This window comes from Zootoca vivipara, chromosome 5, assembly GCF_965207765.1.
Source record: "Zootoca vivipara chromosome 5, rZooViv2.hap1.1, whole genome shotgun sequence".
NCBI classification, from domain to species: domain Eukaryota; kingdom Metazoa; phylum Chordata; class Lepidosauria; order Squamata; family Lacertidae; genus Zootoca; species Zootoca vivipara.
Genome location: NC_142588.1, coordinates 17,297,321 through 17,322,165, shown reverse-complemented (window position 1 = coordinate 17,322,165; position 24,845 = coordinate 17,297,321). Strand labels below are relative to the sequence as shown.

General features: G+C 43.0%; 1 protein-coding gene and 1 long non-coding RNA gene across 4 annotated transcripts in view; one reads left to right on the top strand and one right to left on the bottom strand.

The window, feature by feature from the left end:
* Positions 1 to 24,845, bottom strand: part of LOC118096362 (heparan-alpha-glucosaminide N-acetyltransferase-like) — a 171,909-nt gene that overhangs the window by 116,576 nt on the left and 30,488 nt on the right. For all 3 annotated transcript variants that reach the window (XM_035138109.3, XM_035138106.3, XM_035138110.3), the window contains 2 exons: positions 8,253 to 8,322; positions 7,271 to 7,325 (listed from right to left, as the gene is read on the bottom strand). In XM_035138109.3, coding sequence (XP_034994000.2) covers positions 7,271 to 7,325; positions 8,253 to 8,322 — 125 coding nt within the window. The remainder of the gene's footprint in view (positions 1 to 7,270; positions 7,326 to 8,252; positions 8,323 to 24,845) is intronic.
* Positions 13,417 to 16,286, top strand: LOC148685595 (uncharacterized). Its single transcript, XR_015950150.1, has 3 exons — positions 13,417 to 13,500; positions 14,799 to 14,941; positions 16,208 to 16,286. It is a non-coding gene; the product is annotated as an uncharacterized LOC148685595 (long non-coding RNA).

Genomic DNA, 24,845 nt, shown 5'->3' with positions numbered 1-24,845 from the left:
GCAATTGCCCCCTCCTGCCCCCCTGCCTACGCCCATGTCTGCAATACAAAGATGTCCCACTGTGGGAATCCCTTGCAGATAACCACAGTGCCTGTGAGCCAAGGAGATAAGTAACTATATAACCATTAGAAGCCATTTGAAGGCAGCCCTGTATAGGCAAGTTTTAAATGTTTGATGTTTTATTGTGTTTTTACATATGTTGGAAGCCACCCAGAGTGGCTGGGGCACACTAATCAGATGGGTGGGGTATGAATATTATTATTATTATTATTATTATTATTATTATTGAATAGGACATCCCTATTTCGATCGGAGAAATGTTGGAGGGTATGCTGGGAAGGCATCTCCCCAAATTAGAATGGTTAGAAGCCTAGGTGGATCTTTTGTCTTTTTTTCTACTGCTGTTACCCATTCTGGGCCTTTGAGATGGGTCAGAACAAATTCTAAACAAACACACAGAAAACTAAGGGGCAAGGAGTAGAGATAATCTACCGGTAGATAGCCAAGCAATAACCATGGAAAAGTACAGGTTCCTGTGAGACATTTTGACTTATGATTTTGTGCCCAAAGACTTGGCATTCCTGCTTTTCTCATCTAATAAAGAGAGATGATTCACTGATAATGGAAATGGTTCCTTAAGTAAATTGCTGCCTCATCTAGGCTTTTGTATTTGTAAGCAATAACTGGAAGCTATGGCACATTTTTACTCTCTTGTCTGGAAAGTATATTGACCTCAACTTTTGCCTCATACCTGTGTTCTGATATACAAAACCAGCAGCATCATGTGTTTAAAAAAAATGTTCCTGGATTAAACCACCTCTAACTGTACATGGAGGGGAATCACATGATTGAATACCACTGCTTACAAAATCCCTGTTGAAAGCTAGTATGTCCTGGAGAAATTTTATGCGTTCAGAAAGAAATAAAAAAGCTGGAACTCTTCTCCTCACATTCAGCTTTCCACATGAAGAATTATTGATATGGGAGAGAAGTCTGTCATGTGATTTCCTCATCTGCTGTGATGTAGTCCAAGAACCACCTTGCCATGTGATTATTTGTTTCCTTATCACAGAGAGGCTTCTAAGTTGTTGTTGTTGTTGTTGAACTGCACATGCTCTTAAATGTACTATTTCCACACTGTTTGGGACAACAGTTCTATATAACAGGATATTTTCTAGGATTTGATTGTGGTTAATATTTTCCAGGGAATCAACAGGTGAATCATGTGGTGATGTCAATCAGTCCTCAGTTTTGGTTTGGTTTTTATAAACGATCTCCAAGAGAGAAGTTGTCAAATCCTGTGTTTGGGCCCCAATATACATCTTATTCATATGGATTCCTCCTGGTCTTAGCTCAGGAAGCAGAGAACACAGTGCAAGAGTTGTTTTCCATTCTCTACATCTCGGAAGCAGATGTCTTTCTGGATGCAATGCTTGGGCCCACCATTCCTAAAAATCTACCTCCTCCCCTTTCTATGAGCCAATTCACATGCAATTATCTTAATTAAAGGGTGCAATGTAACAAAGCCACCCTGTGCCTGTATTAGCTTCTGAAAGAAGGCAGTGGGCAATTTTCCACCAATGGCCGCTGAAGCAGCTGGAGAATACTTCCAAGCATGCCCATCCTTCTGTCATTCTGTACAGTGCAACTGCAAGTTCTTTCAGTCGCTGCCAGTACAGCTCAATTAAATCAACAACAGGCAGCCTGCTCTCCAAATATACCTCATTCTGGTGATGGAGGCTTTCCCCTAAGCCAGTGGTTTTCAACCAGTGTGCTGTGGCACCTGGGATGCCTTAAATGATGGTCAGGGGTGCCATGGGCAACACTGGCCTCTGTCCCTCTTTCCTTCCCTCCGTCCTCTGATGCCCTCTTATGTTTCTGCCTCCCAAAGGCTTGCAGAGTTGTTTGTTGCAGCAGCCCTGGCTACAAGCTCCATAGGCAAATGGTGCCTCTGGGGCTGGCCAGGGGGTGCCTCCCAGGCCCTTGTGGGGCAGTATGAGGAGGCAACTCTCTTTAGGGCAGGGGGGCAGCTCAGAGACCGGGGGGCAGCTACGGCTGCTCGGCTGTTCAGAGGACTCCCAAGGAGAAGAGAGAAGAGTCTGGGGGAACACTGAGGTGTTCGAAAAGGGGTGAGAGGCTGGCAGGTCTGCAGGCAAGGGGTGACATAACTGGACTCTTGAGCCCCACAGGGGTGTCACAGAAATAACGTAGTTGGTCATGGGAGCTGTGGACCCAAAAAGCTTGAAAAACTCCGCCCCAAGCAAATGGGGGAGCAACAAGATACAATGTGCCTGTGAATAACTTAGGATTTCATTGTATCTTGTTCTATTTGTAGCGTTATGAACCGAAGAAGCTCTAGCGAAACCTGATCAACATCCGGAGTTCAGGTCTTCAGATCCATCCTCGCTGAAGGACGGTGAGGAGGCACCTGCTTTTGACCGCTATCTCGTAGGACCTTGCTTCACAGTCCACATTGTGACCGTTCCTTCTTGTATGACTCTGCACGTCCAGTTGTGATCTTATTGCAGCACCTTTTGCGCTTTTGCACTGCACTAGGACACTATTATTATTGGTAGAGTTGAACCATTGCAGTACTTTTGTGTTTATGCACTGCGCTAAGATACCATCATTATTGACAGAGTTGTGCCTTCAGTATACTGTTTGTTCATAGTATCTCCAGGCTTTGATATGCATATTGCACTTTAATATGGTTCATTGAGTAAATTGTCTTTGGCATTTGCTAGCCGGTTTGGTGTTATGGTCTTGGTTTTGTTGAAGTTATTGTCATAACACCTGATACTTGTTTGAGTATACTTTGTAAGTTTTTACATGCTAATGTAGAGTAGTTAAATAAACCACTCACAGTGCTTCCTTTCCATTTAGCGCATATTGTTGGAAAGAGAGGTTTGTTCCAAGCTGCCCCAGGACCTTAGGGTGAAGGGCAGATTTAAAATAACAAAATTGTAGTAGCATTGGGGTAGTATTACAGAACAAATTAAGGCAGAATAAATCTAGCCCTAATGTGCAGGTGCACTCTTCCATTGTCTCCCAAGACATATAGATGCCAACACAAACAAACACATGTGCAGGGGCGTAGGAAGATAGGGGCGGATCGCCCCAAGCGATGCAATCCCAGGGGAACCATCGCTGCTGCCCGCCCCAAAATGTGGCGCGCCCCACCCCAAAACGTGTGCCACGTCATTGCGCACGGCACACCCCGCTCCCAGAATGTGCTCTGCCGCTGCACATGTGTATGTATGTCTCTCTCTCTCTCTCACTCACTCACTCACACACACACACGTGTCAAGAACGAGTTACAGAATGCACCCGCCTGGAGGGTCCCCTCAGACAAACAGCAGGGGAATGGATGCCAAGACTGATTCTTTTTCTTATATGTTATAAGTACATACGAAGAACCTGCTGAGTCAAGCCAATGGTCCATAAAGTCCAGCATCTTGTTCTTACAGTGTCTAACCAGAGGCCTGTGGGAAACCTGCAAGCAAGGCCCAAGTACAAGAGCACTCTCACCTTCTGCAGTTTCCAGCAAGTGGCATTCAGAACACTACCACCACAGCTACCGTAGTAGCTGAGCAACAATCTGTTCAACAAATTAGAATATCTAAGGAACAGCTTGACATTTCTTCGCTAGGTATGTGCCAGCTACAGTACTTCTGCCTGGGGTGGGGTGGACACAGCATTAACTTTGAAGAGGCTGGATTTTAACACTGGTAATGTTTTAGCTGTTTTAATTTAATTTTCATTTTATTATTTTTCTAAAAATATTTATATACTACTGTATCATAAAAAAAAATACATCACATCAGTTTACGGCAATATAAAAACGTAAAACCAAACAATGAAATCATAAAAAGCAAAAATAAGTGAAAAGCAAACATCAGTAGATCATTGTGTGGGATGCATCCTTAATTCATTTTTATATTTGCTTAAAAAATATTTGGGCACAGCATTTGTTTTAAATTAATTAATAGATTGTCCTTAAAAGTCTAACACCAAGCCAAAATCTAGACATCTGGGAATTTTAGATTCTGGAATCGTATGTTCCAGTCATTGGTGTGTGCGTGCTTCTTTTTCTCTTTAAAAACGTTAATTTCCTAAAACCTGGTGTGAAGTATTATTAGCAATCACATCATGTTAAAAAATGCCCTTCAAGATTAAAAGCCTGAGCTAGAGGCCAGATTGCATCTCTCCAAACTCAATTTTTCCTTGCTTGATATATGGCATCACCTACTTTATTTCCGTTTTATATCATTAGATCCACCTAGCCAACTGAGGCCCATTCCGAACCAACTCATAATTGCGATCCATTTTTCTTTTAGAAGGATGAGAAACACTTTATGAACTACACACAAGCTGTACCACCTAAAAAAGAAACCAGCAGAACATTCTTATCCCTGCTGGTCTCATACTCAGTATTTTCTAAGTACATATGATAGATTACAAGTTGCTGTAGGGTACAAACATTTGCCTATTTCCAACAAATTTTCATGCTAATGCCAGTGGACAAGCAATCAGTATTAAATCAGGAAGTCTCATTCAGTTTGTACAAGTTTTTTCAAACTCTAAAAGCACATTGTATGGGGGCTAACAACTTCTGGGAGAGATGCCTTGGCAGAAGTGGGGAGCAGCATTACTGTAAGCCAATGGATAAGAGCATTTTATCAGCCACTGTGATGGGCAACAGGGGCGTAGCCAGGATGAAAATCAGGGGGGCAAGGGGAGGGGCCACAGCGGGGCAAGGAAAGCTCCCTTCTCCCTTGCCAGCTTTCCCTCCTCCCGCCCCGGCTATCGCGGAGGGGGAGGAGGGGATCAGAGCAGCCCGATTTCGGGCTGCTCCGACTCCCTCCTCCCCCTCCTCAAACGACAGGGGCGAGGGGGCGCCAGGATCAGCCCGAAATCGGGCTGCTCCGACTCCCTCCTCCCCCTCCGCGATCGGCAGGGGCGAGGGGGAGCCAGGATCAGCCTGAAATCAGGCTGCTCCGATCCCCTCCTCCCCCTCTGCAATCGCCGGGGCAGGTGGAGGGAAAGCCCCAGAGCCGCGCAAAGCGGTTGCCTGGCTTTCCGCCCGCCCGCCCCACAGCCAGCCAGGGAGAAGGGAGACGGCAGCGGGCGGGCAGCGGGGCAGGCTGGCCAGCGGCCCTGCTTCTAGGGGGGGCAATTGCCCCCTCCTGCCCCCCTGCCTACGCCCATGTCATTGGGCAAATAGAATGAGGCCTCTGGGTATTTGTACTAGTTGCCTGGCCTATTGACTTTGCCTGGTCAACAATGAAGGTGTCAGCTCATAGCCCTAGCTGAAGCTCCGGCCCCAGCCCCTGACTACAAAGATCTTGAGTTTCGACACACACATTCCAGAACTTGTTCCTCATATGGCCACAGCCCACTAACAAAGCACAGTACCCATTTGTAGCATGAATATCTCAAGCAGAGGCTAGCAAAAAAGAAAGAAAGACTTAAAAACACCTGCTGTAGAAGAATACACCCTGAGGTTCGTCTACAAACCTGCCACGTATATTTTTAAACACCTCCATCTACTCTGACTGCTCTTGACAGCAGTTCAAATCTGTCTCCAGCAGTGGCATTCTCTCATTACTGTCAAGTTAGCTGCCACATTAAGCAAAAAAGGAGTACATCACCCAGCATCTTGTCTGACAGCAAGCACTATTGAGCAAGACAGGGACACAAACAAGAGCCCCACAGCATTTTATCTGCTTAGTAGGGTTGCTATCAGACAAGAGGAGTCTTCTAAGGGTGCTTCCAGGCTATCACTGTTTTGGGGTGGTATCACAGATTGGCAAATTCAATCACATGCTGGCAAATTCAAGTTGCGCAATTAAATATGATGCAGAGCTCTTGCGCAACAAACCTCCTTCTCCCCAAAATCAGACATTTTGAGATAAGGGAAGTGATGTGGAAATGTAAAGCGTAAAACAACACTGGTTGATGTAATGCTGTTTGAACTTGCAAAGAGATCAGAATGAATGCTCGGTAAAAAGCTGGTGCCATCTAGCATGCCTGCAACCTTGCTACAAACAAATCATGATGAATGCTCAATAATCAGGTGGTCTGGAAGCAGCCTAAAAAGGCCAGAAGGAAGGAACTTTCCTCTAAGGAGCATACTTAGAGGCAAGGTAAAGGTAAAGGAACCCTGACTGTTAAGTCCAGTCACAGACGACTCTGGGGTTGCAGAGCTCATCTCGCTTTACTGGCCGAGGGAGCTGGCGTTTGTCCACAGACAGCTTCCGGGTCATGTGGCCAGCATGACTAAGCCGCTTCTGGCGAACCAGAGCAGCGCATGGAAACGCTGCTTACCTTCCCGCCAGAGTGGTACCTATTTATCTACTTGCACTTTGACGTGCTTTCGAACTGCTAGGTGGGAAGGAGCTGGGACCGAGCAACGGGAGCTCACCCCGTCACGGGGATTCGAACCGCCGACCTTCCAAACCACTAGGCTCAGTTTAGACCACAGCGCCAGCCGCGTTCCACTTAGTGGAAAACTACACTGCAAAAAGAACATCAGTGTATACTAGGATTGGAGGGGTAAAGAAATTCCCCCGTTAAACCCTGGAAGCACCACCAGATTGTGAGAGGTGGCTTTGCAGTGGCAACCTGGAACATATCAGTGTGGAAAAGTGCAAGCTGTGTTCACAAGTGTTTGGACACAACTCACTTGCTCCGGGGGGGGGGGGGAGAGGCATCAAAATGGTAAAAGATCCTTCCACAACAAATAGAAAGGTGAAACGTAGTACATTGCACAGGTCAAGGCACTCTGTTTAATAAAAAGGAGGTTGTGGGGGTGCTTTTATGCCTATCACTCAAAACTCAAGAATAAGCACTCTTAATTACTGAATCCACCACTCCAGCAGGGGTCGCTCTTTAAAACATGACCAGGTGGGGAAAGGAGGTATTTGCAGAAATTTATGCACATTAGAAACATATACAGTGGTACCTCAGTTTACGAACTTAATCCGTTCCAGAAGTCCGTTCTTAAACTGAAACCATTCTTAAACCGAGGCACGCTTTCCCTAATGAGGCCTCCCGCCACCAGTGCCCTTCCACAATTCGGCTTCTGTTCTTAGACCGAGGTAAAGTTCGCAAACCGAGACACTACGGTTTTGGGGAGTTTGTAAACTGAATAGTACATAAACAGGGCAGTTCTTAAACCAAGGTACCACTGTACGAGACATGCAAATTTCACAATTAAGGGTGGTTCAATTAAGTTTTAGTCAGAGTGAAGCAGTACATATATACTTACAATGGAAGTAGGTTTGTGTTGAAGGCAATGGCAGTGTACCCGGGTACAGTGAAGTCTGCAAGAATTCAAAAAGTAACCTGTCTATAAATCTAGGACTTGAACGTTACCTAGAATTAGAAAACCTGAATATAAGTAACAGTTTAAAGAGGAGCTTGTCTCCTGTAACTTAATAGATTTACAAAACTCCTTAAAAACACTGAAGAAATTTAAGGTGCAGAAGGTTACCCACTAACTTTCAAAAGATGGTATGGGTTCCTGAATTTCCTATGTACAATGAAGAAGCTCACAATGACTTAAGCTTATTCAAATTTGTAGGAAATAAAGAACAGGAAGGCACTCCGCACACATCGGGAAGAACCGCACATCTTGCCTGAGGTTTCTTTGATGTTGCACTGCAGCTTCTTGTTCTGTTAAAGAAGCAAGCCACATTTTGCACTGAAACGGCCACAGCAGTGGCTGCAGAGAAAACTGCAAACACATGTGGTGCATATGTGCATCTAGTTTTACTGAATCAAAAATATCAAGAGTAATCACACAATGGATTAAAAGTGTTAGAAATTGGCCATTTGATGCCAGCATGATGGTCTCACACAGATATAGGCCAAAATCCAATTCTAGGCATGGGCATACTTGCCCTGAGCAACAATTGGTGGTCCTAGATGAATGCAGCTCCTTGTAGATATCTTTAAAAATACATTCAAGAACCAGGTCAACGGGGCAAAGCTGAACTTTGTGACTGGCAATATACCTCCATAAATGTGTTTTCATCAGCCACATACATGGAAAATGGCCACTCCTGTCACCCAGTTAAAGGTCCACACCCATAAAAAATGACTAAAACTACATTACTTTTTATTCTAATTCTTTATGCGTCTATACTTTAAAATAAATAAATGTAGAAATAAGTAATTCAATGACAACTTGCAGATTTAAAACATAGCAGAAAAACATATAGATCCACATACCGCTTACACAGACTTACTTGGAGACATAAAGTCCAAGAAAATACAGGAGGGCCACAGCAAACATGCTGGCAAAAGCAACCAACAAAGCTGAAGAGAAAAATAGCAATTTTGTTACTTGTGGTTGAGTTACAAGATTCTCTTTCTCCCTGCCACTCCACCCCACATCCTTTCACTACATACCATTAGCAAACACCAAGCTAAATATTTTATCTACAATTTCACAATTTCATTCTGCAAAAAAAAAAACCCCATTAAGAAAAATGACTACTTCCAGCTGCAGATAAGAAAGCATTGTGATGGAGTAATCAGTCATGGATTCTTTTAATAAAGAAAATAATGCAAACATTTAAAAGAACTACTTTTCTTGACACTGGAATACAGTGGAATTATCGCAAATCTGTTCATATATGTGGCCCACTTTCTAACCTGCCCTTGGGTCTTCATACTGTGTCACCCAATGCCTCTGAGGAGACACTTGTAAGTGTCAGAAATATGGTGCCGCCAGGACAAGACTTTGGGGCAGATATATATCCGAAGAATGAGCAGGAGGAGTCCCCCAAACACAGCAGGGCTAGCTAACTACCTTCTGAGGTAAGCGAACATAATACCTCCAACATTCCTCTGAAAACAGGGACATTCTGTTCTACGCCAGTATTACTGCTTGAACATTTCCTTCTGGTCAAGTGTACAAAAGTTGTTAGAGGAAACACACAGAACTGTGGTACTTTAAAGCATAGAAATCTTGGAATTTGTGTATTGCATTTAGGGAAGTTCTGAGGGGGGGGAGAAAACCCCAAATCAATAAATGCTACTAACTAGCATTGATATTGATGTAGAATAAGGTAAAGGTAAAGGGACCCCTGACCATTAGGTCCAGTCGTGACCGACTCTGGGGTTGCGCGCTCATCTCGCATTATTGGCCAAGGGAGCCGGCGTATAGCTTCCAGGTCATGTGGCCAGCATGACAAAGCCGCTTCTGGAAAACCACAGCATGATGTAGAATAGAATGACCCTATTTTCTGAGGACTGCGGGGGGGGGGGGGGTAATAGCATTGGGGAGGAGGGTGGGTTTGAGACCAGTAGGTCCAGGGGGCAAACAGGCCTCCTATAAGTCCATTAGATCACCCAAGTGTACCACTGCCCATAGCTGTCAAGTTCTCCCTTTTTTTAAGGGAAATTCCCTTATGCTGAATAGGCTTCCTCGCGAGAAAAGGGAAAACTTGACAGCTATGCCACTGCCCCTGAGTGGCACTCTGTGTCCTTGAAGGAGCTGTAATTGGAAGGAGAAATCGCGGTACCTGCAACAATTAGAAACAATTAGAGCAGGCCCACAGAGATCTTTGTGCCCTGGGGCAAAGTTGCACAAGATGAATTGTTTTGATTTATTTGTCTGTTTCAGTTGGGGCTCCACTTCCTCGCCTATAGGGTAAAAGCACCTATATTTCCCACAAAAGCACAGGATGGTCTCTAGCTTGGCACTGTGATCGTCTTGGTCGTCACTTAAGGTACAAAAGCTCGTTTCAAGCCCACCACAGGTAAATCAAGGTGGCATTTACTAAGCAAGGAGCCCCCTCACACAAATATTTTCTATCCTGAGGAATGTTGCCCCCCATGTGGCCTTCCTGGGAAGCATTGTTCTTGTTGTAAATGAGCTTCATTTACCCCTAATTATGTCACCCAGTACCTAAATTTGCTATGTGATAATCTCTGGTCACTTGAAGAGGAATAAAATGTATGGGCGCTCAGTATGGCAGCAAAGAGGAAATGGATGTGAACAATTATAATTTAAAAAATTACAATATAACTAGAATTACTAAAAATTAAAAATAAAATAAAATAATTAATGAAATAAAATAAAATAATTAATAAAATTAAAATTAAATAAAATTAAAATATAACTAGAAGTAAATGGAGAGGGGAAGCTTTTGGCCCTCTCAAAGATCACTACTGTACTTTTGAACAAATTAACTGATCTGTGGAACGTTCAGCTCAGTTCACAGTTCCACGTTTTAGCAGCTCCCACACCACAAATCTAAAAACAGAAGTGGGACTGAAGCAAAATTTAGTCTACCAGATTACACTGTAAAATTGGACTGTATCACTAGACTGCGAATTGGGGTGTGTGTGTCAGATATTGTAAACTGCCTTGTGAGCCTTGAGTGAAGAGCTATATAAAATTTTAATAAATAAATAGTTGAATAAATAATTGAATACTCTACTGAGAAACAAAATCCCAGCATGCAGAAAAGGAATAAACTTGTCAGAACAGGCTATACTTGTCCTCTCTGATTTCTAGTTTTCTGGTGCAGAGGGGTTGATCTATGGAGAGGCGCTCTCTCCATCTCACCCCCAGAGTCTCAAGTGATGGAGGCAAGGAACATCTTTACTACATGACAAATTCAGCCTCAGTTTGTGGATACCACAGACTTCGCTCATTTTTAACTGGAAGGTTGTATTTTCCCCCACTGCTTTATAAAACCATATGTAACTTATTTCCTGTAACTGCAAACTGATGACAAATCTGACTGGATTTATAATCCTGCCAGCAAGCAATATCTATTCATCAAGCGTACAATGGAAGATACAAGCCCAATCAAATAAAATGCTACTGGACTATTTCCAGCAGAGCTAATAATACAAGTATGTCTAAGGCTAAGACGCCTCATCCCAGAATTATTTTCCATGGATTTAGATTCTTAAATATTCATCCATCCAACAGCTAGAGTGAATTTTCATACGTATTTCTCAGATTATAACACTTCAATAACTATATCTGGCTGCACTATGCATTGTAATGACATCAAACCAAAGCCCAAGACCTGTCTCTCAGTATTAATTAGTAACATGGGTCACCCTCCCCATAGCCCCTTAAAAGATCCTATTTTTAAAAAAAATAAATGAGAGCATTGATCGGGATACCTTTGATTCTTTTGTTTCCTCTATATAAGCCCTCAGTCTTTCTGGCTGCCTGATACAAGTGTGTCAATATATATTTATGGCCAGGCATGGCAATATAACATATATAAATCAGCCTCATATAACCAACATGCTTAACTCTAATTACTGTACTTTTCTGTGTATAAGACTAGATTATTTTTTACTTTAAAATAAAGTTAAAAATCTGGGGGCATCTTATACATGGATCGTGCATATGCTCATTTTCTAAGTTTGGGGTCCCCAAAAGTAGTGGGCATCTTATACATGGGGGTGTCTTTTACACAGAAAAATACGGTAATACATGGAGCTGTTAAGTCCATGCTTAGGCCACTCCCCCTCACCTTGGAAGGAAGGGCTATCAAACTCTTTCCACCATCCTTTTCTTTCCACCATGTAAACCAACCAGTTAAGCATGCCTGGGCTGGTTGCTCCAAGCCCAGACCCAAGGCATCTGGAAGGTGCTACTGGAACTTACTTTTGACTTTGCTTGCATGCTCAGAGACAGCGGGCAAACACAGGCAGCAATAGCCAAGAGCATGAGAACGGGACCAAAAGTCTCCAGAAAATGTCAGTGGGTCCCCTGCAGGGATGTTTGCCCTGGCAGGTGCCCAATGATGCTAAGGCTAGACAGGAGTAGCCTAGCTGCTTTGACTCCTCTACTGGTTACCTCACAACTGGACTGTTGTGATGCGCTCTGTGTACAGCTGCTCTTGAAGGATAGGTTCAGAGGCTTCAGTTGGTGCAAAATGTGGGAGCAAGGCTGTTGGCTGGTTGAGCTCCTTCAAACCACATTACATTTATTCTAAGAGAGTTGAACCAGCTGCGACTTCCTAACCAGGGTTGGAGAAGCCCACCAGGCTTTGCCTCCTTTCCCTGGCAGCCCTCTCCTCCCCAGTGAGACGCTCCTTCTGTTGATATTGTCACCCCAGCAACAGTGACTTCTAGAAGCCAAGTGTCTCATCAAGAGCCTTCTTTGTGACAGTTGGTCCAAGCCAGCATCAAAAAGTCTGCTGCACATAACAAGATATTTGCTCGGAGAAAACAGATTGAATTCATCACTCAAAAAAATATATAGACACAGCATGGTTTTCAGACCCAAATAATGGTTTTCAAAATTCACCAATGAAATATGAAAGTTTCTGTACTAGGGTATGTGTGGTTTGGGGTTTTTTTGGGGGGGGGAGTTGCTGTGATAGAGAGCTGTAGGCTTTTTAAAAAGTTCATCAACTCTCTATCTGCAGGCTTTTTTAAAAGTTCATCAACTCTCTATCTGCAGATCAAGCAGCACCATGAATAGCTATAGCAAATTGTGCAAAAATGCCAAATCCCAATGTTACTTGACACCTACAAGTACAATCATTCTCCTCACAGAATTCTCGTTCATTTTATCTCAAATAACTGAGATCACAGACCATACAAATTAATTCCAGTCAGTAAAATGCAAAAAAATGAGTAAATTTACACCAAAAGCCTCTGAAAGCAGAACATTGATTAAGAAGTCAGAACTACATGGCAAAAGGGGTGTGTGTGTGTGTGTGTGTGTGTGTGTGTGTGTGTGTGTGTGTGTACATAAACACAGGAAGCTGCCTTATATCAAGTCCAACCATTAATCTACCTAGCTCAATAGTGCCTACACTGACTGGCAGCAGCTCTTCATGGTTTCAGCTAGAGAGCCTTTACAGCCCTGCCATGAGAAGCCAGGAATTGAAGCTATGACATTCCACACACAAAGCATGAGCTCTGCCATTCAGCTATGGTCCATTCGCATCTAGCAAGAAAGGATGGATAGCTGTTCATCACTTCTGGTCCACAGTGTCAAGATGAGAAATGCTACCTCTTGTTTTTCTGGAAAGTTTTAATTAGTATACTCCAAAGGCAAGCTAGCTTTGCAGCACAACACAATGCATATTTACTTGGACACGAGTCCCCCTGATTTCATTGCTAATTTTTTGCCCAGCAAGCATGCTGAGAATCATAACCTTTGAACATTAGAGTTAGAGTCACAATTTGAACCGCAAGAGAAATAACAAGAAGAAAAGTGACAGTGAGGAAGGTAAGAAGGTAAAATAACACAGTCCGAAATTAGCAGTTTCACTAGAAACAAGACATCACAGTTGGTGCCCTTTTGTTCTATATATCTGTAAAGTAGCACCTCCAAGTGGTAAAACTCATTATTGCCAGTTGCTTCCACATTCAACAAACAGTGAAAAAAGAGGGAAGAGAGTTGTGTCATTCGGCCAAGACTACAAGAGAGGGAAGGGAGAATGAGGCAAGGTTCTAACCTGACACAAGAAGGTAGATTTCTCCTTCCTTTCACTGCTCACACAGGTAAGTGAAAGTGTACTATGGTTCCCCAGACCAACACTCCAGCAAACCATGATTTTTTGCATGAATTCAGATTACTGGATTGCTTAACAGATTCTGTTTATGATATTTTCTGAAGTTCATAAAACTTTAATTTCTAAAAACTCACCTACAGTTCACATCATGCTTATTGTACTTTCTAGATGGTTCCAGACAAAGTTCTGTTTTAAAAAGAACACATTGGCCACAGTCGAACATGGCTGGGCGTGGGGAAATAGAAGGGCAAGAAACTCGGAGACAGAGCACATGATGTCCATGCAGAAAGTCCCCAGTTCAATCCATGCTGTCCTTAGGTTTAAACTGCTTTGTGATCTTTTCTGATGAAAAAGCTGTCTATAAATACTTGAAATAAATAATATACTCAGGTACAGGTAAAAGTAAAGGTAAAGGACCACTGGACGGTAAAGTCCAGTCGACTATGGAATGAGGTCTCATCTCCGCTTTCAGGCCGAGGGAGACAATGTTTGTCTGCAGACAGCTTTCCAGGACATGTGACCAGCATGACTAAACCACTTCCTGCGTAACGGGACACTGCAAAAGAAGCCAGAGCGGATGAAAATGCCATTTACCTTCCCATTGCAGCGGTACCTATCTATCTACTCATGCTGATATGCTTTCAAACTGCAAGGTTGGCAGGAGCTGGGACAAAGCAACAGGAGCTTACCCTGTTACACGAATTCGAACTGCTCACCTTATGAAATGCAAGCCCAAGAGGCTCAGGGGTTTAGACCACAGTGCCACCTGCACTAGGTACACTGATTTCAGTAGGTGTGACTGTGAGGCATGACTAAGGTTGTGTGGCATTAACTAAGGTCCTCTTTCTTGGTAAGCAACTCTTTGTTGCCTAAAATACCTCTGGGCACAAAACAACCCTGCAGTTAAAAGAGTCTGCAATCTTTTGGTTAGTTTTTTTTGGGGGGGGGGGTTTAATACTTTTTCTACAGCTAAACATCTTGAAATGATTTTGCTTGATAAGAAAAAAAGTCCAACATGATGCTTACCTCCCAGTTTGCCCCAACTTAAGCAGGAATCCTGAACTCAGTAGTCTGCAGTAATCCCTTGAAACCAGCCAGTTTCCAAGTAACATTTTGAATACATAGCTTTTGGACGGTAGCCTATTAAGAATAGTCAGTTCCTCACCACATGAGAGCAATTGTTCATCGGTTCTGGAAGAGCCATAGCCTCACTCACAGTCACGGTTCATTTAAGACGCTAGAATTCATGGTCCATATGAAACAATTAACCATGTCTTTGCTTCTCAGGCAATAATAAGGCGAACAAGTCAATGACTAGGATGGGGATGAAGCCAGTGAAATATCCCAGATACCAAGCTGGCCTCTGAAGTCATGCAGAAGCAATTTCTCAAAACAGGAAACCGATGTAACTCTGGGGAATACTTCCGCAGGTTAGCACAATCAGTAACAGATTGGCCCACCAAGAAAGCTCTTGAATCTGGAGTTATGGTGTGCTGAAACGGAAAGCAAGATGGCAATTTGGCAATGGTCGAGTGGGTAGGTTTGCTTGTTGAACAAACAGCCAGTTCATGCCTGGCTTTCTGATGCAACGCAACTGGAACTAATTTTGAAAGGTGTGAATATAACTTAATGTAATGCTGATGATGAAGTAGACTTTAGTCCATGAACCCTTTATGCCATAATAATTTTGTTAGCATTTAAGGTGTCACAATACATTTTGCTGTTGCTGATATAATGGGAATATGCACTACTTTTATCCTACTTGATGGACTGCATTCAGTATTGGCCACATTCCAGTAGTGCAAGTTTGCACCAGACAGATGCTTTTTTGGCAGTTGGGAGCTAGTGTTCTGCAACAGAGATTAACATCAACACTGGCTTATACCGAATCAGTCCATTGGTCGATCCAGCTCAGTATTGTCTGCCCTGACTGGCAGTGACTTTCCAGGATTATAAACTAGGGTCTCTCCCAGCTATATCTGGAGATGCCAGAATCTGAATATGGAATCTTCAGCACACAAAGCAGATATTCTACCCTTGTGCTCTGCCCATTAAGGAAGACAGGGCAGAAATTCAGAGTCAATAATATGTGCTTGAGTCTCATTTGTCACACGCTTTTCTGAGAGGGTAGAGAGATGCATCATGACTAGTTGTTTTTTTTAAAAAATGAAATATGCCTGTGCACAGAAAAGAACGAATGAATTCTGGAACTGAAATTCATTTCCGCCCAAAGTTTCTCCTCATATTTTGCTGCCAAATGCATATTGGATATTATTTGAATATTTGAGTATTAGGATGCTCAACATTACCCCCTATTTAATATTGGATAGCATTTGATTGTTCACTTGCAAAGGTATTTCGTATCGTTTCAAAGTGGAGAACATTATATACTGTATTTGGTCTCTTCCCATCAAAACAACCAAGAGAAGGCACCAACAAGATCAAAGCACTTTTCCCGATGATGGAAAAGCAGGTAGGGCCCCAGGTGCGGGCTGTTTAAATGGCCAGGGTGTGGACCCAAGGGAAGCCTTCCTGCTCCATTGGCTCCGCCCACCCCGGGCCCAGCCCATGTCCAAGCCAGCATCCCCTTTTGCCAATCCCGGGTGCAGGCTAGGATCCAACTCCTGATCCAGCACAGGTTTTATGCCCACACCACCTATCCAGACGGGACACTGATGCTGTGATTCCCTTGTCAGGGCCTGAGGAGAGCCCTCACTGTCCTGCAACGCCGCCGCACCGAGAGGGTGAGCAAATCCTTGCGCTGCAAATCCTGAGGTAAATTTTTACTTTAGAATTTGAATTTCAAATTTTAAATTATTCCATTCAACATTTGAATAATTAATTCTGAGATATGGCAAAAGAATTATTTCATCTCTAATTCATACCTGACTAGATTCTACACTTCTTTGGGGATCATAAGAATGGCCTCATTGCTACAATCATCAGCTGTTATTTTTCTTTCTCTTCTATACAACTCCTAAGCTCTGTAGTCCTTACTTGAAATTAATACTTGAATTTTTTTTAAAAAAAAAACATTAAAAAAGAAATCAAGCATTGGCTTGCTGGATCAGACCACGGGTTCATCTAGCCTAGCATTCTGATTCCATCAGCTGCCTGCTAGATCCCTCTGGGAAGCTCACAAGCAAAGCATGAAGGCAATGACTCTCTTCTGCTGCTTGTTTCCAACACCTGATACTCGGGAGTTATGCTGTCTCCGAAACTGAGGCTTCATTTTAGCCATCTAAGCTACTTGGGCAGCATGAAGGAGATCTGGGCAGAGATATGCAGCCCTTCAGAATGTCCATTTCCTCAGTCTGCTTTAAACTCTCTCTCTCTCTCTCTCTCTCTCTCTCTCTCTCTCTCTCTCTCGTCTGCTGCATGCTAAAATATCCTTCTTGTCCTTATGATGCTAAAGGAAAGGTTAAAAATGGAACTTGAGACCAATTAGGATATGCATTACAATTTAGCAGTGTGATTTACGAGCTTGGCCACATTTTGTACTCTTTTGGAGAGCTTGAGTTCAGACCTTTTATTCCTCTGTCAAGTTAAATTTGTCTCCTTGGAAAGTTACTGCGGGGGGGGGGGGGCAGGAATGACTCAATGCTAATTTCAATTAGAGGCAGATGAAAGCCCATTCATAAATATTGCCTTGGACAGACTCACTTTTGCCTCTCAGTGCTGCTGACCTTGAATAACCACCACACCCGCAACACACCCCTTGGTTTAAAAAGAAGCGGAATTAAGGTTTCGCAAGCTCATGTTCATATCAAATATAGCTGCCACAGTTCTAACGTGTTAAAAATTGCTGGACACATATAATAGAAAAAATGTAAAAAAAAATAGGTTTCATTCTCTTAAAACCATTTCCTACAAACAAAGCAATTGCTTTCAAATTCCTGCAAATACTGTAAGCATTTTTACCATAAGAGCATCAGATTTTGAAGGATGCCACTGCTGATTGTGTTTCCTTTTCTGAACACAGCTGGACCATTTCCCCAGTTTGTTTCCATAAAAGCAGATGGAATTGTTTCTTCCACCAGTTCTAGCAATATGCATCCTAAGCAAAAGGAGCTTGCTATTTAATGCCAAAGGTGACATTAGTGGGTTAAAAGTTATAGTCCTGGTCACCTGCTAAATGATTCCATAATCCTAACTCCAGTTTGTTATAAGTAAGGTAAGCCCTGTGTCAACAAGGAATTGCAAAGAGCTTCAGCCACACTGAGAGAAGTTATGCACAAGTTCACCAAAGTGCATAGACAAACCACATGGGGAAGCAGGATCGTACCCTGCTAGCCACCGCTGCTTCCACATGCTTGTCATAACATACAAACTGTGGGTCACTCCCTGGCACAGGAAGTGATTATGGTAGAACACACCTCAAATTTTACAAATTTGTCAGGAACTGTTGGTATTCGCAAACTAGCAAGTTATTATTAAGGCAAATTAGACTCCAGGATAGCTCTGTAAGTAGAGACTCTTAAATCTCAGGGTTGTGGGTTCAAACTCTACATCGGGCAAAAAAAATATCCTGCATTGCAGGGGGTTGGACTAGATGACCCTCATTGTTCCTCCCCCACTCTACAATTCTGTGATTTTATAAGCAACTTCTTAATCATTTATTGGTTCTGTTCAAACCAGTTGTTCCCAGATTGGAAGGAATCTAATTAATCTGTGTCACCAAGAATGCAGGTAGCAGCTACCACATCACACCTCTCTTCACCACCTTCCCCAAATTGTTCAGTCTGCTAGTACAGAAATGTTGTAACTAAAGCATTCACCTTTTGCTGCCACTGCTTTCTGCTTTTCCATTCTTTTTTCACATTAATATCCCAGCTTGTCCTTTAAGAAGTTCAGATACCATAATTGTGGTTTCCTCCATTTTATCATCACAGGAACCACCTGAAATAGGGTAGGTTGATTAATAAGGATGCGCCCAGGTGTGCTTCATTGCTAAGCAGGAATCTCAAACCAGGTCAATCCAAAGTGTTGGACTTGCCTTGGGATCAAGTGCAACACTCTGTTTACTGCTAGTTCTCTTCAGTATGGATAATTGCAGGAAGCCTTTTTTTCTGGTCAAAGTACAAATGGTGCTACTTTGGGGGAAGTGGGCCCTTCAGTGGTCTAGGAGCCATGGCAACAGCCCAATCTTGCTGCCCTTTGGAATCAGCCGGGTTCACACATAACGTGGAAACAAACTGAGGCTTGACACTGATTGTACTCTGGTTAGGAAGCTGCAGTGACCCCCAACTCTTGAGTGTACCTGAATGAGACCAAGGGTGGCACTCAGCGTCGCCAAGTATGCACAGCTTGTGCCTAGAACCAAAGAACTCCAGTGGACAACAACACTGCATGGCAGGAGAAAAAGTGGCAAATTTGCCTGAGAATACCTGATCCTCAGTCAGACCATGTCTTCAGCTGACCTTTGCCTCTTAATACCTGCACAGTTTGACTTCTCTCACCAGAAGGCAAGTCAGCAGACATCAGTTGTAATGGGAAATGCCTAACTACTAGGAGAGCACTACTCTACTGCTGATAGGAAAAGAAATGGCGCTGAAATAACATCTCACATAAGTACAGCCATTGCCCCAGTTTGAGATAGACCTCTGCCTTCCAACTCAAGCTGGCCTAAATGTCAAATTCTCCTTTTTTTCTTTGTTTTGTTCCGCTTTGCTGAGAAAAACAAAATCAATAAAGGGCTGGGAATACGCCCAGAATTCAACTCTGATCATCACAATTCTGCACATGGACATTAGCATCTGAAATCCCCCTTTCTTTCTAAATAATGATTGGCTTAGATCCAAAGAATCACAGAGTGTTCTGCGTAAATTCCTCCAAGGGTAAGAGGAAGTTACAATGGATGCACCAGGACATGGGGACTGAAGCAGAAGAGGGACATTGGCAATATCAGCAAATCCTCACTGTCTCACATAGGGGACACTGTGGATCCAAACAATTGTTTCAGATGGACTTATGCAAACTACTTTTCACAGTTTCTGCCCACCATCGGCAACATGGTAGTAACATTCCCCTGTTGGGATATACAATATACTAAGTTCGTCTCCTGCACCTGTTGGACTTCTGGCCCCTTTTCTGGTTTTTGGTGCTGCCCTTTCAGCATGTCTTAATGATAATATTGGCTTCCATTGCAGAGATAATGATTGGCCCTGTAAAGCTGAACACTAAGAACTGGAAAATCAGTGTTTAAAGTGATTCCCAGTAAGGACCACTGAGACAGTGGCCAAGTTCGGACACAGCACTAAACACTACGTGAATTTGCCTAGCCTCCTCCCCAGCTCACACACACTCTCCCTTGCTGTACAGCCAGGAGGATTTTGAAAGCTTTTCCTCTTATTTTTAGCTATCCATGGCTTCCTGTTTCATCTGAACTCGGTACTGTGGTTTAGCACTGGCCGTAGTCCGTTTCGAAAGAAGCCAGCTTCAAACTGCAGTTTATTAAGCTAGTTTGATTTGAACCTCACCACAGTTAGTGGTAACCACAAATCTCAGTTCAGATGACTCAAGAAGGCATGGCTGACTTAAAACTAAGTAATTCTGAATTCTTCCTTCAAGCAGTGCAGAATAAAGAGAGGGGAAGAGGAGCCCAGAAAGAGGTTTGGCTCATTCATGCAGTACTAAGCTGTGGTTCAGTGTTATGTCCAAACATGGTCAATATGCGTGAAACACTTGAAATACTATATAACAAAGAAGCAGCCACCCTTCCCAATCTTTCAGCAACCTGGAGGAATATTTTAAGCCAATGAGAATGAACATTCTGCCTACCGCAATGTTCTGAGGAACAAAGTGTGCTTTCATTTGGCAATTCATTTTAAAACTCTAGAAGAAATAGCCACTGCCCTCCCCCTGCCCACTCTGGGGGGGGGGGGAGGTATTGGGTCATTTCCAGTAATGAAATGGATGGTTCTGCTTCATTGCTCCTTCAGAAAAAAATAAAAAGGAAACTTTCCACGCACAGTCATTTGGTTAGCACCAGTTTCTATTAGGTATGAGAAACAGTTTTCAGTTGCCTCTTTTCAATGTGTCTATGAAGTTAACAGCATTTATTGTTATCCCAGAATTTATTTAGGGTCATGGAGAGGAGGGGATGAGCTCTCCACATCTTTCCAAAGAGACATTTCGCAGATGTTAGGCAATTGATTAACTATGAAGCTGCAGTGTAATAGCATTGCACATGAGTTTGGGGAATTGTAACTTCCAGCTATTTGGCTGTCTGACACCTTTTATTGATTACAAAAACAGACTCCTGCTCTTGATATCATAACGCAGTATTTTAATTACTGCCTTATCCCAGTGTCTGACTTTCAGTATCCCGGCAGAATCTTAAATCCACACAGACAGAGCAAAAAACTCAGGCTTGCCCACAGTACATAGCCTGCCTATGCCCAGCTAATCTTTGTGCACAGATTCTCCTATTGCTTTGTGATTGTTTTTTACTGCTCGGTCATCCAGTTTCATATAGGAAAGCACCTTGCCCTTTCTGTTGGGCAACAGCGTGCAGTGAAAAATTCCAAAACATGATCCAATTGGATGCATGCACTTCCCCTGCTTAGTCTATGGTCATTTATAATTGCAGCCCAACAGCAGAGAAAAATGCATGATTTGAAAGCTGTGTATACTTGTTGCGGGGGGAAACCATGTGCACATCAGAGAGGCTCCCCGACCCTGATGCATGTAGATCTAGTTATAAAACACACACATACATCATATGTGAAGTCGCCTTTAGTCATGCAAATGGGGGGAAAAAACATTAACAAGCATATCAGAATCAATACCATTATTACTACATTCATTTTATCTCACCCTTTCTCCAAAGAGCTCAGGATAGCGTATGCAATGTTCCCCTCTTTCCTTTATCCCTTACAGCAACCCTGTGAGGTAGAGACAGGGAGTGGTCCAAGCTCACTCAGTAAGGTATGTGAGGATTTAAACGTGAACTTTCCCAGACTCTAGCTGCTACACTATCCTGGCTCTCAAATTAAACTCTTATTATGTGTTCTGCCCCCAAATGGGTACTGTGTTGTTTGTTATATTGCCCCCTAGTGTATGCGTTTAGAACTGTTTCAATTTTCCTTCTGCAACCCCTTAGCATCTGATCAATCCTTAGTACTGTATCTAGTATCTTCAGTTGGTTGCTCTTGTGTAGGTTATCTAATCCTGTTTAGACCTAGTTAAAACTGATTGCCTCTGGCCTTCTCTGCCACACTGAGTTGCAGCCTGGTCATCTGCATTTCTAAATTATTTACTGTTAAAATTGATTTCAAGCCGTTAATAAAGCTGACGATGGGTTTAAATGGAAGTGTGGATTGGATGTGAGTTTAGCTGGCTAGAGTGTGTTGATGAGGCCAGAACATTACCCACATAAAAGCTGACAAGTAGTTTTCTAGTAGAAACCTAGAATGAAGTAAATCAAGGAACGGCTTAGGGAGCTGGGCATGTTTAGCCTGGAGAAGAGAAGGTTAAGGGGTGAAATGATAGCCATGTTCAATTATATAAAAGGATGTCATATAGAAGAGGATGAAAGGTTGTTTTCTGCTACTCCAGAGAAGCGGACACGGAGCAATGGATTCAAGCTACAAGAAAGAAGGTTCTGCCTAAACATTAGGAAGAACTTCCTGACAGTAAGACATTAGGAAGAACTTCCTGACAGTAAGAGCTGTTCGACAGTGGAATTTGCTGCCAAGGAGTGTGGTGGAGTCTCCTTCTTTGGAGGTCTTTAAGCAGAGGCTTGACAGCCATCTGTCAGGAATGCTTTGATGGTGTTTCCTGCTTGGCAGGGGGTTGGACTGGATGGCCCTTGTGGTCTCTTCCAACTCTATGATTCTATGATTCTAAGGGCGAAAAACTGGCAGTCCACATGCTGGATCTGGCCCCTTTAAAAACCACCAGGTGTCCACAGATAGCTTTGCCCATCACTGTGCTGATCACTGAACTAGAGCAAATGGTTGCAATTCTAGGTAACCATAGATTGGGCAGTGGGGAAGGGAACGTGGTGTGATGGAGAAGCAAAGCAGCAAGCTGGAAAGGCAGAAAGGCAGAGCACTGGTTGATTTCCATTTGAATCCAAGGCTCAAGCTATGGGAGAAACAAGACCATTTTGGGGTGCTAATGCTTTTAATAAATCATTTGCATAAATCATGTATCATGAAGACACCATGGCCTCCACTGTGCCTCATTTCCAAAAGGAAACACCAACACTGTAAGCGCCTGGAACTCCTGGAATCTCACACCACTCAGAGACTGGGATGTTGTTCAGCACCCACCTTTCTCCCACCCCCCCACCCCCAGTTCTAAGGCATGACAGGCTCTGTCTTACAATGTTGGATCAACATGTTCTGGGGTGAAATCACACCACACACTGGAAACGTCACCAACATATTATAGCATTATTACATTAAGAGGATGTGTAGTAATGCTATATTTATTTTTAGAAATCACTCGCTGGTTTGCCATGTATTCTGGCTGCTCTTGACTCCTGTTAGCTTAATTAACGTGCGCTGCCTTAAACAAGCCAAGTAAAATTTATGTGCCATGCATTATTTAATCTTGATGAGCTTTCTTCAAAAGAAATAAAATTTGACTACACTCCAAGTACTTTCAGTACTGGATATTTTACAAAGCAGCAACAGGGTCACCACATTCAGTATGAAAGGGAAATGGCGATGAAGGAAGTCCAAATGGGACTACCTCCTCTTCAAACTGGGGCCTAGTTCATGCCTACATACTTGCTGCTTGAGAAAGGCAATATTAAGCGATGGCTTCCATGTCTGAATTGAATTGCATGTCACTCCAAAGCACAATCAACTCCATATATACGAGATTTCACTACAATCTAATGCAGGGGTCAGCAACCTTTTTCAGCTGTGGGTCACCGTCTCTCAGCCCATGTGATGGGATGGACTATATTGGGGGGGATGGAACAAATTCCTATGCCCCACAAATAACCCAGAGATGCATCTATATAAATAAAATATCCCCATTCGTACACCGCCAGCTACCTCCAAAACCGCTTGACCGATTGCGTTGAAATTTTGACACAATGTTGCATTCCACTAGGGGAGTGTTTGTATAAACTTAGATTATATAGATGTCACACCTGTGAGAGGTAAACACCTGATTTTGCATAAAAATAGCGCCCTCTCTTGGACATCAAAGGAACAGATGACATATCCTTTTGTGTAGCAATGGCGCCATCTGTTGGCCATCTAAGAAACAGATCCTATACAACATTCTTTCCTCCCAGGACGCCACGGGGACATAGCTGCCAAGTTTTCCCTTTTCTCACGAGGAAGCCTATTCAGCATAAGGGAATTTCCCTTAAAAAAAGGGATAACTTGGCAGCTATGCACGGGGAACGCGGGGGGGGGGAGGGAATTGTAATATCAAGCTTGGAACTTCCCACCGCCGCTGTCCCTACCGCCGCAGCCACCGCTCCTGGAAAATTCAGCTTGCTAAGGGTGCTGAGGTATCCTAAGCCTCCCTCAGAAATGCACTTTCTAAATACAACTTGTTCTCAAGTTGCTGTATATGGTGGTGTTCTCCCTCCCTATTTTATATTTAAAATAGCCCTGCAAGATGGGTTAGGCTGAGAGTTGGTAACTAATCTATGCTACTCCAGTGCTCTTTAGGAGTCATGATGATAGAGGAGGTTTATAACTCAGGTCTTCCTGGTTTAAGTCCAACACTCTGTTCACTACAACACACTACAGTTCTACAAGTTTTGCAAAAGAGAAGAAATTACTCTTAAACCAAAGTAGATGTGCCCAGAGAGATAACAAGTTTGTGTAATTGTCCAGGTCATATTGTCATATATGATCCTACAGCATACAAAAGTCAATGAATAGGTGTGAAGAAACGCCATTATTTTACCCACTGCCCATTAGTTCACTCATATTCTTGAAATGAAGGATGAGCTATTATTAACTCTATTTTTTTTATTTAAAAAAATCCCCTTGTCCTCCCAAGTCTATAAACTAAACACTTTCCTATTTTTCACAGAACGTCCCTCCAACGGAACAGCACAAAGATGATACCATTCAATTGTGTTCAGAATTAATGTAGCCTGAAAGCACTGCCTCACAGAGAAGACTGCATTAAATTGAACGGAAGGATTGCTTCATGTTTTATCTTCTTATACAGCATGTTATGCCTTGTGTTTCCTTCCATACAGTAGTTTATGTGGGGCAAGGAGAGAAAAAGGTGTTTAAAAAAAGGAAAAATGGCTACCTGGTGCATGCATTTCAAACAGGTAATTGCAGTCATGTGATTCTCAAAGAAATGTGATTCAAAAAGAAGACTGGTGTAATACAGCGTCTAAGG